This window comes from Trichoplusia ni, chromosome 3 (assembly GCF_003590095.1).
Source record: "Trichoplusia ni isolate ovarian cell line Hi5 chromosome 3, tn1, whole genome shotgun sequence".
Taxonomy (NCBI): domain Eukaryota; kingdom Metazoa; phylum Arthropoda; class Insecta; order Lepidoptera; family Noctuidae; genus Trichoplusia; species Trichoplusia ni.
The window spans coordinates 1,963,802-1,979,549 of record NC_039480.1 but is presented as its reverse complement, the minus strand read 5'-3'; the positions used below and the strand labels follow the sequence as shown (position 1 = coordinate 1,979,549).

The window sequence follows — 15,748 nt, the reverse complement described above, 5'->3', positions numbered from 1 at the left end:
ATATTGTTTTATAAGTATTTTTATGGTGGAGATATTTTTGTATGGTGTTTTTAAATAAATGTTCTTTACAAACACAAAGTAGTTTTATTAGTTAGTCCAATAAAGCAAGCGGAACAGAGACGGCTCAGTACATTGTCGATAGCGCTGTCTCGCTTTTACAACAGGCAGAGCAGGACGCGTTAGAAGCTCATAGTGATGAACTTTTTAACTTATTCCCGGAACACAAAAACATTTACATTCCTCATGATTAAACATGAAATTTTTACTAAAATCGATTGAATGAAATGGAAACGAATCAGATTCCGTAATTGGGTTTTACATATATTATGAGCACGTCAATCAGTTTGTACGTACAGCCGGTAATTACAAACTTTTTATTCAATTCTAGTCAAGTGAAAACCAGTATGGTTTAGTCAGGGGATAGTGCGTGCAGTAATGTTGAGAATATTCCTTATTTTGGCTTTAATTAGCGTGTAAGTACAGAAGATTTAAATGTTGTGAAACAATATATTTTTTTAAGTCCCATAAAATTCATATTCAGCCTGTACTGCCCCACGGCTGGGAAAAGGCATCCATCCATATCATACCAGCGGTATCGGTCATAGATAACTTCCTAATAGAGGACGTGTCCCTCCCCGCATAACCCGTCCTCGCCTCAAAACTTGGTGCACTAAACACGACAAATTCGGTACCTATTAGGTACCTAGTTACTTATAATCCTGGTAGTTTGTAAAAACATGGATCTTTTTTTCAGAGCATTAGTGAATGCGAAGTCTTCTGCTTCGTTTCCTATCCTAACCGAGCTCCATCAACGTGGAGAACTTGAAGGTCTCGTAATTGACCTGCTCTATGTAGTGCGGAAAGACTACGAGGTCAAGTGCGTCGCTATAATATGTGATGAGGTCTATTTGAATGTATTTGCTGGACCCTTGTTCAAGAGGACTCCTGGTGTGCCTTTTGTTATGGTAAGAGTCGTATTATGGATTACGCTATAATTAACTTAGGTAAAATGCTCCGTCCACCAGGTACTTGATTTACCCGCCTTGACCTTAACCAGAGCCTTTGCTTTGTACGGGAGAGTAGAAAAACAACACATTTCCTGTTTCTTCATATTCAAAAAAGTGCCGTAACTTACATACTGTTCGGTCGTCTGATTATCGAGCATACAAAAGGTCTGAGAAGGTATTTATCTAAGGTTGTATTCTTATAGACAGTTGTTGAAGACTACGAAGATCTTTTATCTCCGAATTATCACACATTGAAATCGTTAAAAGCGGCGAGGAAAGAAGGGTGCAATGTTTACGTTATTCTGCTGGCTAATGGACTGCAAGCGTCACGGTTACTCCGATTTGGAGATAGGTAAGAATGAAAATGGAACTATGAAATAAATAAAAAACTGGTATAAACTGGCAAGTACAGATAAACAAGTTTTTTCACAATGAAAATACCTACAGTCCAATACTTTCTATATTTTCTGCCAAATATTTAATTTAGGTATTATCTTGCAGGCATCGCATCATCGATACAAGAGCCAAATTTCTCATGCTCCATGATATAAGACTATTTCACCGCGACTTACACTACATTTGGCGACGAGTTATCAACATAATATTCATTAAATATCATAGAAAAAATATAGGTGTTGCTAAAAGCAAAGCCTGGTTTGAACTATCCACAGTACCGTTTCCGCATCCCATAACAACAGTTTTTGTTCCGAGACGGGTTGATATTTGGAAGAACGATAATTTCCACTATAAGCGACCGTTATTTGTAGACAAAACCCATAATTTGAACGGGAAACTGATGAATGTTGTTTATTTGGACCACATTCCTTCTGTGGTGGTTGTAAAGAATAATGATTCGCAGAAAGTTGGCGGTGTGGAGGTCGAAGTAAGTAGATCATTGTAGTACAGAATTTACGAAACATCAACAATTGCTGAAAATGGGATTAAGACTACCATGTTAATTGTGGTGACTGTTTAGTATCTTCTTCTTTAACTAGTTTCCGTGCAGAAGCAGAACCTTGCCCAGTCAACCGTTTCAATCGTCAAAATCTATTTTTCAGATTATGCATACCCTAGCACAGAAAATGAATTTCAAACCTCGACTATACCAGGCTGGAAACTCCGACCTCCACAAGTGGGGCCAGAAGCAACCAAACGGTTCGTTCTCTGGCCTTTTAGGAGAAATGGTGAATGGAGGCGCTGACATCGCTCTAGGGAACCTGCAGTACACGCCGTATCATTTGGAACTGACAGATTTGAGCATACCTTACACTTCGCAGTGCTGGACATTCTTGACGCCTGAAGCATTGACTGATAACTCTTGGAAGACTTTGATTTTGCCATTTAAGTTTGTATATGGATTTTGTTAGAGCCAAACTCGTTTATTCCATGATCTTAAAATAGATTGGATATCGTGTCCGTTATATGACTGACGTCATTATAAGGACAAATTGCTATAATGATCGTTATAACAGGAATTTACTATTTTACTATTTACAGGTTGTACATGTGGATAGCGGTGCTTTTAGTGTTACTCATAACTGGCACTATTTTTTATGGACTGGCAAGGAACCATAAAAATCTTCAAGACTATAAGAAATTTCAAAACGCTATATCTGGCAAGAAGCAGATTGATGACGACAGTACGTACCTACTCTAGAAGAAATATTTAATAACGGACTTGACTTTTTGGTTTTTGTTTTGCTTTGGTTGATGTATTACACCTGAACTTTAGGCTAAAATACTTTTTGTTAAGTAATACCTACGCTAGGTAGATCCCTTTGTGTGAATCGAAGTTGCGAACCTTCATTGTAGGTAAAAAGGTGCCGATGCACTGAACTAACAGACGCGTACCAGTGCAAATATTCCTTGAACAGACATGACCCCGCCAATATTTACTTTCAGATGCGAAACCCGGCCTGTACCTGTTTGGAGAAATAATTAACAGCATTCTGTACACTTATGGAATGCTCCTTGTGATATCTTTACCTAGACTACCGACTGGCTGGTCGATAAGGTTGCTAACAGGCTGGTATTGGCTCTACTGCATACTCCTAGTTGTTTCATACAGAGCTAGTATGACCGCCATATTGGCAAACCCCGCACCGAGGGTGACTATAGACACCCTTAGAGAATTAGTCGACAGTAAAGTCATTTGCGGTGGCTGGGGAACCGAAACAAAAAGGTTTTTCGAGGAATCTCTCGACGAGTACGGACAGAAAATCGGAAAAAAGTTCGAAACTATCAACAATCCTTTACGAGCGGCCGATTACGTTGCGCGAGGAGTTTATGCTTACTACGACAACTCCGATTTTCTGAAATACCTTAGAGTCAAAAGAAAGAACTCACCAGGGGTCTTAATGGAAGATTTCAATAACTCTACTAACGCAAGCGATGTGAGCATAAAAACGGACGCAGAGAGAAGCCTGCATATTATGTCTGACTGTGTTGTAAACATACCAGTATCATTAGGCTTTCATAAAAACTCTCCACTGAAACCGTTAGCCGACATTTACATACAGAGGGTGGTCGAAGTCGGTCTCGTGGAGAAGTGGCTGAACGACGCCATGCATACCATACGATCTTCAGAAACTAATGAGTCAGAGGTCAAAGCCCTCATGAACTTACAAAAAATGTATGGAGCTTTACTTGCCTTGGCCATAGGATACACTTTAAGTACCATTTGCCTGATTGGGGAAAATATTCACTGGCATTTTGTTGTAAAAAGAGATCCTAAATTTGACAAATATGCTCTTGATCTATATTACAAAAATAAAAAAGGTTAATTAGTTGAAATTTATATAATTAAAATTATTTACATTCATACATTATTGTCATAGAGCTTTGTGAAACAAATATGTATTTGGATAGTTCAGTCATGTTTCAAGCTTTCAAGTGTAAAACCTTAGAAAATTAAATATATGATCTTCACGACAATTGTTTGTTTTAAATAGAATTTATAATATTAGTACATAGATTTTTAGTGAGGCACAATTTATTTATTGGGATATTTAAAATTTAACTATATTTACTTTTGTTCAGGGTTGAGCGGAGGTGGCTGTGACCCTTCCGGGGCATTCTCTGTAATCCAAGGATGTTGCAATACCTTGACAAGTGAAAGTCGTTGCTCAGGTTCAATGACTAACAATTTACCCATTAAGTCTTTAGCTTTGTCAGTTATAAAATCAGGATATTTAATAATGACATATCTTATCTTCCTGTATGTTTGGTGAGAGTCCTTGGCATCAAAAGGTGGTAGGCCCACCAGCAGCTCGTAGCAGAGTACTCCAAGGCTCCATATGTCTACAGCATAGCTGTGTGGTTTTCCTTCAATCATCTCTGGGGATAAGTAATCTAATGTACCACACAGTGTCATTCTCCTTGAAGATGGTGAGTGTACAGACCAGCCAAAGTCAGCAATCTTCAGCTCCCCGTTATGTCCGATGAGCAAATTCTCAGGCTTGATGTCACGGTGTATAACTTTCTTTGTGTGGCAGTACACTAAGGCTCGAGTTAAGTCTCTGATATACACAGCAACAGTTTTCTCATCGAAGCGCTCTCTTTCCTTTAACAATTTGTACAGGGAACCATGTTTTGCGTATTCTAAAATTAAGTAAATGCGCTTCTCGTCGTGAAAGTATCCGTACATGCGTAGTATGTTCGGGTGTCGCAGTCGGCACTGAATTTCTACTTCGCGACGCACCTGATGCTCGATTTCTGAGTCCAGTATTTGACTCTTGAAGAGCACTTTCAAAGCAACGACGTAATGAGACTCCTTTTCGCGTGCCAAGTAAACATTTCCAAATTTACCTTTGCCGAGTGGGCGACCCAAGTCGAAGTCAGAGAGAGACCACGACTTTTTCTTATCTTCGTTTTTCGCAGCCCCGACACCCAGGCCTGACGGGTGATGTTCTTTGTTTTCATTAACTTTGGTGCCCAGTGGTCGTGTGATCGGAACAGCTGGCACTTTGAAGCTGTCCATTGTTTTGTGCGTGTTCGCGTTGCAACCGCAGCCTGACCGACCCGCAGTAGGAACACGGTTCTCTTTACAACTACACTTATTTATATTCATAATCACGAAATTGCTCGCAAAAGCCCTAACGCAATCTATTCACCTGCTTCGCAAATTCAAAGTTTCGAATAACGACTATTTTTGTAAGATTAGACAGCGGCTAACCACAGACACCAAATATTGTTTGTGATTATTGCCATATTCTGATTTGGAACTGAAACTCTTTAATTATCTTTTCGTTCGATTTATACCGTACGTTGGTAGAAATGGAACTACTTGTAGTTAAACTTATTAAATTTTATGTAACAATACTAATTTACATCTGAAACGATAAAAAGTTATAATTCTTGTAAAATCGATCCTGAATATTCTGACTGAGCAGTACAAAAATACAATGTGACAACCAGCTGTTTGGTTGGTTGTCATGGTTGTCAAACGTCATTTGCCAGCTCTTACAAGTTACAATGCATTAAATAAATACAAATTACAACTTTCCGTGTTGTAACTTAGTTTTGGATTAAATCTTTAGCATTTATTGTTATTTATATCTAGATCTGAACTACGCTGTCCTATAGAAGCTTAAAAACAGCCGTTGTTTGTTACAAATCGGTAAGTATGCAATCATATTCAATCTAGATTTTTTACACACCCTGTTTTAAAGTGGAAGTTTGGTCTTAAGCAAGGGGAAATAAATAAAAATGGTATTCATTTTGTGACTAGTTTTATACGTAACAGTATCATGAAAGTAAAGAATCAAGCACCATGCATACCTTTAGATAACCTGCATACACATTGCTTACATAAAAAAATTTACATGACGTCTAACATCCATAAAAGTGGGACGAAAAATTCATTTGAGCTACTATATACCTGGCTAGTAAGCCTTACTTGCTATACTTATATTTAACTGTGTAAATTTCTCTTGGTAGCTACATTAGGTTATAATATAATGTCATAATTAGGTGTAACAATAATATTTCTGTATATAATTCACGCTGTTATACATTTATTAAGTCAGTAATATCAGAATCATTTGATATTATTGACATCTTATATCGCAGTGAAATCCACATAGCAAACTTTTAACATTCTATGTTATTAACATTCAGAGGAATTTTTTATATAATTTCCTCTATAGTTGTAAATTATAAGTAAATATAATTACTATTCCAGCTCAACCATTTATAGTCATGTCTGATGATGCAGAGCAGCAAGCTGAGGAGATTGAAGTACTGAAGTCAATATATGAAGGAGATGAGAATTTCAAACAAGTTGATGCTACTACTTATCAATATAAGGTGAGTTTTCACATACAAGAGAAACCTTGAATAACCATAGCAAAGACCTTTTCTTTCAGAATAAACACCTCAGTCGGCGTATTTGTCTGTAGAATTGGTATTTTCTTGGTGAATGAATTGCATTAGTGAATTTGAAGTTTGCGTCATATATAAATTGAACTAATTAGTTTAACAAAACTAAGCTTATAACCTAGGTTAGAATAAGAATATCTATTATTTCAACATTGATGTATTTAAAGGCTAGATATCAATAATGTTGCATGCCAAGCCAAGTTTGAGCTAACTGACTATGCACTAGTATGCACTATGCCATCACCATGTGTAATATTATTCTAAAGAGAGAGAAATTAAACTAAGACTTCATCTATTATTCTAAAGATATAATTATGTGTAACTTTCATTTACAGTACATTGATGGAGAGAAATCTTTTATATTGGAAATAAAATGGGGGCCTACATACCCAACTGATAAGCCAAGCTTTAATTTAAACATATTCTATAATCAATCCTTGTAAGTACTAATTTAAGATTACATACCTTTTTGATGCTCTATTTATAGCTCTAGGTATATCTGCGGTTTACTATCTGTCCTGAACTACCACAAATCTTGTTACTCTATTCTGAAAATCCCCTTAAGGGTTTCTGTCTAAAAAACACAATGTGCATTCAAAAGCTTTTGTACATAACAAATTAGAAATTTGACAATAATTGGCCAGATATTGTGAAATTAGAGAGTTCTGTGGAAGGGAAGACTTTTCCTACCAGTGGGATCTTATCAAGTCTTAAAAAAACAGTAATGCATGACAGTTACAGCAATAAAAAATTAAACATTTTCCAGATTGCCACAAGTAAAAGAGAAGATAACAAGCATAGTGGACACAGAAGCAGAACAATGGCTTGGCTGTGCCATGACATACACTCTGTTTGAATGCTTGAAGGAGAAAGTGGCAGAAGTACTAGCAGACCAGACTGAGGAGGTGGTGGTGTCTAGCAGAGTCGAGAAGCTAGTCATAGATGACCAGGTAAGCATGTTTTAGTGGTCTGCTGTAATGTATTTGTGGAAAACGAAGAAGAACTAGGCTGACACATCGAGCCCACTTTGTTCACAACACAATCCCCAAAGTAAGGAATAGGGTTGATGACTACTGTATAAAAAGTATAGAATTTTTTATGGTAGCACAGAGAAGCATTAAAAAGAATTCTAGATGTGAAAGAATAATTTAATCTGTCCAATAATGCCGGAGTTATAAGTGGCCGAAATTATTAGTGGGGATATAGAGGGGGTGTCGCTATCCTCTTCTTGCACACAGTTAAAAGGTATTAACGTCGTGGGTAGGTAGTGCCTTCTCTGTCTATTAAAGAATTTTCAAACCCTTATAACTTGGATTTTTTTGGAATAATTGCATTCTTTTTTGTGGAGATTTAAACAAAGATGTTTTTTTTCATCTTCCCTATTAATCCTCGGGGGCGCAGGGCGCACAAATAAAAGACTATACCATATGAGGAGGTTGAACCTACAATACTTCATCCTCATTAGTATTGACAGAGTGACCTATCATTTATCATATGGTTATTGGTGCAATCAAATACCTTTTAGTTTTCTACTAAGCTCTACTCTAAAAGTTCTGGTTCAGACCCCATGGCAAGCCAGTAGTACACAAGTGTGTATAATAAGCAGATGGGTGGTTACTAGATCTGTAGGTACCATCTGAATCTCTACGATGATAGATGATGAAATGGAGACATTTCGTTGGTAAAATAATAATTGAAGTAATAACTATTTGATGGCTTCCAGGCTGACCAAACCAAGAAACCAGAGAAAAAGGAACAGTTAACGAAAGCACAGAAGAGAAGAGCGTGGGACAAGGCGGAGATAGGCAGAGCGGGCGAGAAGCCGCGGGGGTGGGACTGGGTGGACATAGTCAAACATCTATCCCAAGCGCCCCACCAGCCCACGTCATGACACACGACGGCTTAGTAACGGACAAGCACGAATAATGCAATATACTATATGTAAAGCAAAATGTTACTACTAAACTATGCCGGTGTTCCTATGTATTACTCTTATAAGAAACAATTTCCGTTAAGACACTTCGCTCTCATCATCATTTATTCATTTTTCATTTAATGCTTAAAATTTCGAGCAAAAGTGGGAAATGAGACACTGTTTCGTAGTAACACTACTGGTAGTGTTGCCAGATATTAAACAAATTTGTATAATAAATTAATCATTAAATTTCGTGTTACTTATTTAAATAGTTTCTTTAAAATTTATAATATAAAAATAGCGAAGCATTATTCAGTAACTATAATTCGTCATTCATAAACATCCAATCCTCATCGGTACAGGCAAACATAATGTGATCGTAGTACCGCCGTACGTCAGTGAACACCAAAACACCATTGCCCCCTCTAAAATATATGAAACTGCCAACTCCAAACAGCTTGTTTTTTGACACCAACATGGAGCCAGCAGCAAGGGTTTTTAATTTAAAGTCATTTGCGATACATATAAAATGTCCCCAATATTTTGGCAGCCATTCTGAGCAGTCCAATATGGCGGCCGAAACTTTTTCGAAAGTTAAAGTGAGACCTTGCTGACCTAGAAGTGGGTCAAAGCTAGGTTCCAATGTACCGACTTTAAAGGGGTACGTGAATCGCTCCGTGGGCAGTGCCAGCTCCGTTTTAAACACCAAGTCATGTTGTTCGATCACTTTCGAATCTGGAGAATAATGCTTGCTCATCGTATGTGTCTCTGGACTCCAGTCCTTAAATTTATTAATTTGAGGGAATATTCTTAAAACCAATAAGTCATGAACGGGAGATTGTTTTCTATCTCTGCCATGCCATTGCTTATGCGTTAAATAGTTTTCATTTATAAATACGACTCGACGGCCACAAGTAATATTATGAATATTGTAGGTAAACTCAGAATGTTGGTTCGGAATTCTTTTACGTGACTGAAGAACACTGGCTACAGTGTGCTCTATCATCTTTTCATTAAATAATATTGTTCTAAAAGGATTATACGCTGTGATGACGCGATTTTCGTCTATCAGACAAGATATCCCGATGTTCGTCAAATGTCGGTCACTACCTGTGTAGTTAGCTATCGTTATCGATAATGGTACTATTCTGTCGAAGTACAAGTCCTCGTCATCGGACCACGATATCGGTGGGCCGGGCCATGCTAAGTCTAAATGCGGCTTGAAAGCTGAGTAACACACGTGTAAGTGGCATAAGATGATGAACGCGGACACTGCTTGCATCCTTAAACAAAAATATGAATAAAATTTAATAATTGTGTTATAGTTTGGTATAGGGCACGAGTTCCTGTTGTTTTTCTTTAGCTTATTTCTACGGATCCCTGAGTGTCGCGATTCCGGACTAAGCATCCGTTCAACTGTGTAGAACCTAAATGACAATGACCTTTATAGAATCGCCAAATGACACCTTGCTTTGCGAAGTACTATGCGTTTGACTTTAAAATTGTAAAACACGTGCACCTCATACATATGGTGCTCAAAGATTAGGCCTTTTTAAAGTACCTTTTGCAAGTGTCAGACTCTTATTGAATAAACCTGAGCTGCCTTGCAACGTCTCACATTATGTGGTGGGTGCGTGTTGAATTATTATGCATTGCCAGTCAGTAAGGGTCTGATAGCTACTACATGCTTTCTCCCGCGAGAATGTGGCTGATACCCCAGGATTCCCCCTCAGAACAAAAAAATGATAGGTTTATAAAAACAAAAACTAGTTTCTACTTACATGTTCGCAGTTCTTGACTGTCCTGTTTCACAGATCTGTAGTTATATGATGTCACATTTAATTGCCAATCATATATACTGATTGCATTGTTTTTGTAAATATAACTCCGGATCATGATAATTTGAGATCGAATTTTGGGAATACGTTACAGGATATAAACATCCTTCCTCATTTTCTACAAAATAGTATTTTGTTGACAAATCGAAACGATTATGAATATACACACGTTTGTTTATCATTAATCCATTATGTTATTTGTATTCGTAGCATTCTGACATATACAATGTACAGAATAACGAAAATTAATTGCTGACTTAGATGTAAAATTATATTTTTATATTGGTAAAACTTTTATACCTAACACTGCCTACAATAGAGACAAGAAGTGCGACATAGTCTGCATCAATCTTTGGGCAGGATTGCCAATTAAAGACGGCAGTCAGTTACGAAGCAACGGTAAATGTGGCCTGGGTTTGAGAAAAGGGGCATAATCCTCATGAAGTAAGATGGTGGAATCTGATGCAATTACTTCAGAATCAGAAAAAGACGTGAATGACAACAATACGGTAAAATTAAGCAATATAATAGAGTAGACTGTGGAGCAGACGAGTTTGCACTCGGCGACGTATTCAAAGAGGTTTGGATATGAACCAAACTTTTTCACACTGCATTTAAAATACCAATATGTATGACAAAGAAAAAAAATAGGAAACGTCAGAATAGATCGCAGCATAATTTAACTGTAAATAAATAAAGTAAAAAAGGGTCTATTGATTAAGTTGGAGTCAAAAACATGCATTATACAAATCAGCAGTGGTTCACACCAGCAGAAGTGGCTATCCACAATAAACCTTCGGATTGTTGGATAACCCTCAACGGGCTGGTGTACGACCTTACCAAGTGGCTGAATGTCCAGTTCAAGATATGCAAGTGCCCACACACATGCTCCTGTGCTGTTAAAACTTGGTTTTGTAACAACTGTGTGGAGTACTGTCCGTGCTTTAAACATGGCTACTTCTATTGCGACGGGAAAAGGGTGAGCTAAACTTGTATTATGATTAACAATTATGCCATAGAATATAGATTAGTATTTCGTAGTTACATCATTTGTTTAGGATCTTACAAAAAGGTAAACAATTAACCTTCTGTAAGTACCTACCTAGTAAATAAATGGATAATGTTTTTCACTTTCGTGATTGTTCACTTACCTTTTTTTATATTGTAGTTGGCTATGTCCATCGTAGCTTATGCTGGGAAGGACGTGAGCCACTGGTTCAGGAACGGCGAGTGGAGATATTACATCCACCCTATCATTGGGTCACGTACCACCTTAAGGGTCCACGGCCATGGCTTCAGCAGGCCAGTCGTGCCATCCACCCGTTGGCGACCCATGGAGACGGCTTGGTGGAATACCGAAACTTACGTCGTTGGGAAAGCAACGGAAAAAACAAGACCCATCAGAATCACGAATACGTTAACAGGCTAGTCAGACTTCTGGAAACTTTTTACTGATCATCATTTGATTTATATTAGACAGTTTTGAGGGTTGCTTACAATGCTTACCCAAAGGGTAGAGGAACGTCAGTTCGTAAACAGGCTATATGTAGATCTTGAATCGTGATATCTAGAAAATTATAACATGCCTTTCCAGTTTCATATTAAAAATAAAGGTCCATGTAAAGCAATTATTGCTAAGGTCATAAATTTGTTGGAGGGTAAAACAAACCGATATGCTTATTTCTACCGAAGCTTCAGTTATGCGAGTACGATTCGCACTTGATTTGTCTCTATACTTCTATAGGTAACACAGTGACTCTAGAAGTTTGTTCAGAAGAGACAATTTACGAGATTATGATGCGGTACTACCCACACAACAATCACCTCTGGTCGTACTCATGGCGGTACCTGGGTAAACCCCTGAACTTAAGCAAGAACTTGGATGATAACGGCATACCTGACGAACGAGACCGGTTCAGCGATGTGGCGTTGCCAGATAACATACACATACCTGCCATATTACTGTATTATAATGATGACTTGACTGAAGGTAAGTTCTCAGTGTATGTATCAGTGTATGTCATAAGTTCAGGTGACGATATAGCTCGTGATTAAGCTATAACTGCTCAGGTTGAAGGATCACAGGTTTAACACGTGCGGTCTGTGGATGGAAGACCACCTACGTCACAAGGAGTTCCTCCGTGTTTCGAAAGGCATGTTAAATTGTCGGTCCCGGGTGTTATTCATACATCTTTAAGAGTCGTCACGAAGCAAACTCCAACATAAGAAAAGGCTAGGCTCATGATTTCACTGCTTCACTCTGAGCGATGGACTAACGACATGACTAGGTAGCTTAGATAGATAGGTATACGGCGGAATCTGAAGGAGGGTAGGCTAACATAGCTCTGATAAGTTTGTTAACGCTCTTGCATTTCTAGTTACTGAAAACATAATTCTTGAATAACTATCTGTTCCAGACCCTCCAATGGATGACTGTCAGTGCCCGAGAATAATTTGTGGCTCTAAAGGAGTAGAGAGATGCCAGGCAGAGAAAGAGAAAATTGTTAAGTAGTAAAACCTTCGCTATCAATAATAAAAACTTCTGAACAAAAGATAAAAATAAATAAATATTGAAAGCTTGTTTATCACAAAGTTTTTTAGATTTTTTATGTACCTAGTACATCTAGATTGGTGACTTGGGTCTTTGTGTTTCCGTTTATCCATAAGGGATCAGTATTTTCTGGTAGATGACGTCTGCGTGAGTTTTTACTGAGTTGCAGTCGTCACGTTGTACGGATTCCGATTTTGCAAGTTAAATTGACTCACATTACACCCCTGAACTTGAGCTGATACTTTGTTCAGAAGCAGCAATCTGTCTATTTTTATTTTTGTACACTATACGTTTTGTATTGGTGCTACATCCATCAATACGTCCATCAATGTGCGAATTCTTGTATCCTTAAACCTAGTCTTCGCATTCAATTGACCGGATTATTAATTCGATACATTTAATGTCTGTTAGTTCATTTGAGATTCACGCTTGCTAATTTATTAGTTCTGGTGTTTTTAATTTAGTTTATTATCTTCTCATGACGTTTTGTCTTTAGTTTTCAATGAAATGCGTATTCCTAAATATTTTTTAACGTTTTTTTATAGTAAGGTTTTGTCACGCGTATTTATCGGGAATGCCCGACTAGTTTCACACGCAACCGGAGTCCTTTATCATGAGCTGACGCGGCGAGCGAGTCTAATAGTTCGACTAGTCGGGCAATCCTGATAAAAACGCGTGAGTAAATCGTTGCATCATTTAATGATTTTTTAACCTCGTAAAATGAATAGAAATGATGCTGTATTTTATAATTTATTATTCTAAGCTTTGATCGGATTTTTTACTTAAATTGTAAATTATACGGGGTGGATAGAGTAGACCAACGTTTGGCTTGAGTTTGTGTCATTAGTTTTTTAATATATTTACAGAAAAACAGGAATATATTTTTATGACATCTGAAATATAAAACCAACGATAAACAAACGGCTTTAAAAACCTTTCGCGGTAAAGGGGAGGGGGTGAGTATCCGTGATGATGTCCTAAATCCTAGGAACAAGGCATCGCGTTAATGCACCTTCCATTCCGTATAATGCTTACTTTATTATTGATTAAAAATTATTTGTATAATAATAATCAAATACATGAATGTAAAATCGAGATTTCAGTTTTTTTTCTGCGATACAACGCAAGTGAACGTTGAAGAAAGGAGCAAGCCAGCTTGTCACCTTTTTATGTTTCAAAAATCTCTCTGTTGCTATTTTATAATTGAAATCGAGGGTGACAGTGAAATGCAGTATTTTGTCATGAGACTTTTCATACACATTATGCCTTTTACTTATTAGCTTGCAATTTCAACGAACAATCACTGAATTAGAATAATGGACAACTGCGGGCGAGGAAACCGGTGAAAGCTAGCATTTTATAGTGGTAAAGCCATAATTAAGCTCCGTGAACTATATCCAATGTTTCGAAGAATAATATCAATCATAATTTGTGGTCCGCCATACGCTCCTGGCCGCCGTGGCTCGTGCGCTGTGCTCGGCTAAGCACGCTTCCTGCCGACCCATAGTAATGCCCCTTGCAGGAAAAACACCAAGAAACAATAATAAAAACATCACAGGTTGAATAGCAACGAAGAATGGAATGGTTTTTATAAAAGTAAATCAAATCATTACGGGCACGAGTTCATTACAAATGCTATTTTCAGTAAAGTTCAAGTGTTCTGCTTAGTTGGGTCAGATTTTTTACCTAAGTCGAGAATATGCTTTAATGCATAGAATAGCATAATATGCTCCTCTTTTTTAACTTGATAAGCCCTGCGATTTCACCAGAGGACTACTCAGTGAATACCGGAGAAATTCACGTCGACAACATTTATCTAATTTCAAAAGCGTAACCATTTTCTTTCTAGTTTCATTTCGAGACCTACAATTTGCATCTACCCCACACGATATGGTTATTTCTAGTTACACACACCCGCTTATTTGCGAACTATAGTACGAGACCACCACGCATGCGCGGCTCCGATAATTTCATTCACTTGTTGCCCCAAATTGTGGTGCGCAACCCCACGCGGAGTCCCATTAAAAATAAACAAGCGGTGCTCTGTCGTTTAGTAGAGTAGTGAGGGTGATGAATTACAAGAGAACGCACCGGGTTTTTTGATATAAACTTTGTATTGCTTGTGATTTTGATACGTGTTTTTTTCATTTGATCGGTTAAGGAAACTTTGAAAAACCTACCAAACTATAATAGATGTTCAGTGCTTGAGATGTCAGTGTAAAATGTTTAACAAGTAATTAAGTGTTTGTTTTGTTCAAAGTTGTGTGTAATTTGAACTAAATGAGAAGTTTTTAAGTGACATAAAATGCTTTGTTTATGAGAACTTTGGTTTGAAATAGTGATTTACAGTGAGAATAGTTTTAATGATGGCAGTATAAGTAAGTTTATTACAATAATTAATTCTAAATACTTTTTAACCTGTTCGTGTTTGTTTCTAAAGTTGATCTATATTCTATATTGTTTTTGTTGTAGTCTTGTACGTGTAGTAAAGGTTAATGATTCAATCAAAGTTTATAATTCTGCAGTATAAGTGATGGTTATGTTTCATGCTTCAAAGAAATCAGTACCTACACAATTAATAGGGCACACATAATTCATGACTAAGGATTGAATATAAAAACTATGTCTGAAAATTAAATGATTAGCGGGTCGTTGCTCAGAAGTCTAACTTAGGAAAGAAGTGAGGATTAGCCGTTAGTAGGCCCAGGTTCGAACCCAGATATTAATTAATTTGTTAATTTCAGGTAATTTATCATAATGGCGACGCTGCCCATTTTTGTCTCGCTGAGCAGGTAAGACAAAGCAGATTAAGAAACTGAACTTAAGTGATAAAATACTATATGAACACTCTAAATAAGTCTTATCTACAAAAGTTAGTGTGAGAATTATTACATATTTTGTAAGGAGGATGTGTCATCTTTTCTTGGTTGTAATCAATATACATTTAGACTGATTCCTACCCTTATTCAAAGAGCTCAACGACTGCGCCTGCGCCCGCGCACTAATCTGTCACTGTCCGCATGCATTGCTCGTGACATTGACCGCGCATGCGCACTCC

The 15,748-nt window shown here is 37.5% G+C and overlaps 6 protein-coding genes across 6 annotated transcripts in view; 4 read left to right on the top strand and 2 right to left on the bottom strand.

Annotated features, from left to right (window-relative positions):
• The first annotated feature begins 26 nt into the window (after positions 1 to 26).
• On the top strand, positions 27 to 3,808 carry LOC113508827 (glutamate receptor ionotropic, delta-2). Its single transcript, XM_026891967.1, has 6 exons — positions 27 to 965; positions 1,211 to 1,359; positions 1,509 to 1,890; positions 2,066 to 2,352; positions 2,505 to 2,647; positions 2,910 to 3,808. Exons 1-6 carry the CDS (start codon positions 738 to 740, stop codon positions 3,788 to 3,790), a joined length of 2,070 nt encoding a protein of 689 aa, XP_026747768.1. The 5' UTR covers positions 27 to 737; the 3' UTR covers positions 3,791 to 3,808.
• On the bottom strand, positions 3,791 to 5,193 carry LOC113508823 (serine/threonine-protein kinase Aurora-2-like). The gene has a single exon (XM_026891963.1). It carries the CDS (start codon positions 5,074 to 5,076, stop codon positions 4,033 to 4,035), a length of 1,044 nt encoding a protein of 347 aa, XP_026747764.1. The 5' UTR covers positions 5,077 to 5,193; the 3' UTR covers positions 3,791 to 4,032.
• A 228-nt stretch (positions 5,194 to 5,421) lies between these two features.
• Positions 5,422 to 8,550, top strand: LOC113508826 (RWD domain-containing protein 4). The gene is made up of 5 exons (XM_026891966.1): positions 5,422 to 5,625; positions 6,190 to 6,314; positions 6,722 to 6,825; positions 7,153 to 7,336; positions 8,110 to 8,550. The coding sequence occupies exons 2-5, from the start codon at positions 6,207 to 6,209 to the stop codon at positions 8,275 to 8,277; spliced, it is 564 nt and encodes a 187-aa protein (XP_026747767.1). The 5' UTR covers positions 5,422 to 5,625; positions 6,190 to 6,206; the 3' UTR covers positions 8,278 to 8,550.
• Positions 8,551 to 8,601: 51 nt separating this feature from the next.
• Positions 8,602 to 10,391, bottom strand: LOC113508824. The gene is made up of 2 exons (XM_026891964.1): positions 10,083 to 10,391; positions 8,602 to 9,584 (listed from the first exon to the last, which is right to left on the bottom strand). Coding segments are annotated over exons 1-2 (966 nt in total). The 5' UTR covers positions 10,085 to 10,391; the 3' UTR covers positions 8,602 to 8,620.
• A 96-nt stretch (positions 10,392 to 10,487) lies between these two features.
• On the top strand, positions 10,488 to 13,260 carry LOC113508825 (cytochrome b5 domain-containing protein 1). Its single transcript, XM_026891965.1, has 4 exons — positions 10,488 to 11,118; positions 11,308 to 11,563; positions 11,884 to 12,129; positions 12,557 to 13,260. Exons 1-4 carry the CDS (start codon positions 10,876 to 10,878, stop codon positions 12,649 to 12,651), a joined length of 840 nt encoding a protein of 279 aa, XP_026747766.1. The 5' UTR covers positions 10,488 to 10,875; the 3' UTR covers positions 12,652 to 13,260.
• A 684-nt stretch (positions 13,261 to 13,944) lies between these two features.
• Positions 13,945 to 15,748, top strand: part of LOC113508819 (TNF receptor-associated factor 4) — a 74,324-nt gene continuing 72,520 nt past the window's right edge. The window contains exons 1-2 of the mRNA XM_026891952.1: positions 13,945 to 15,068; positions 15,435 to 15,482. Of these exons, the coding sequence (XP_026747753.1) occupies positions 15,448 to 15,482 (35 nt within the window). The 5' untranslated portion in view covers positions 13,945 to 15,068; positions 15,435 to 15,447. The remainder of the gene's footprint in view (positions 15,069 to 15,434; positions 15,483 to 15,748) is intronic.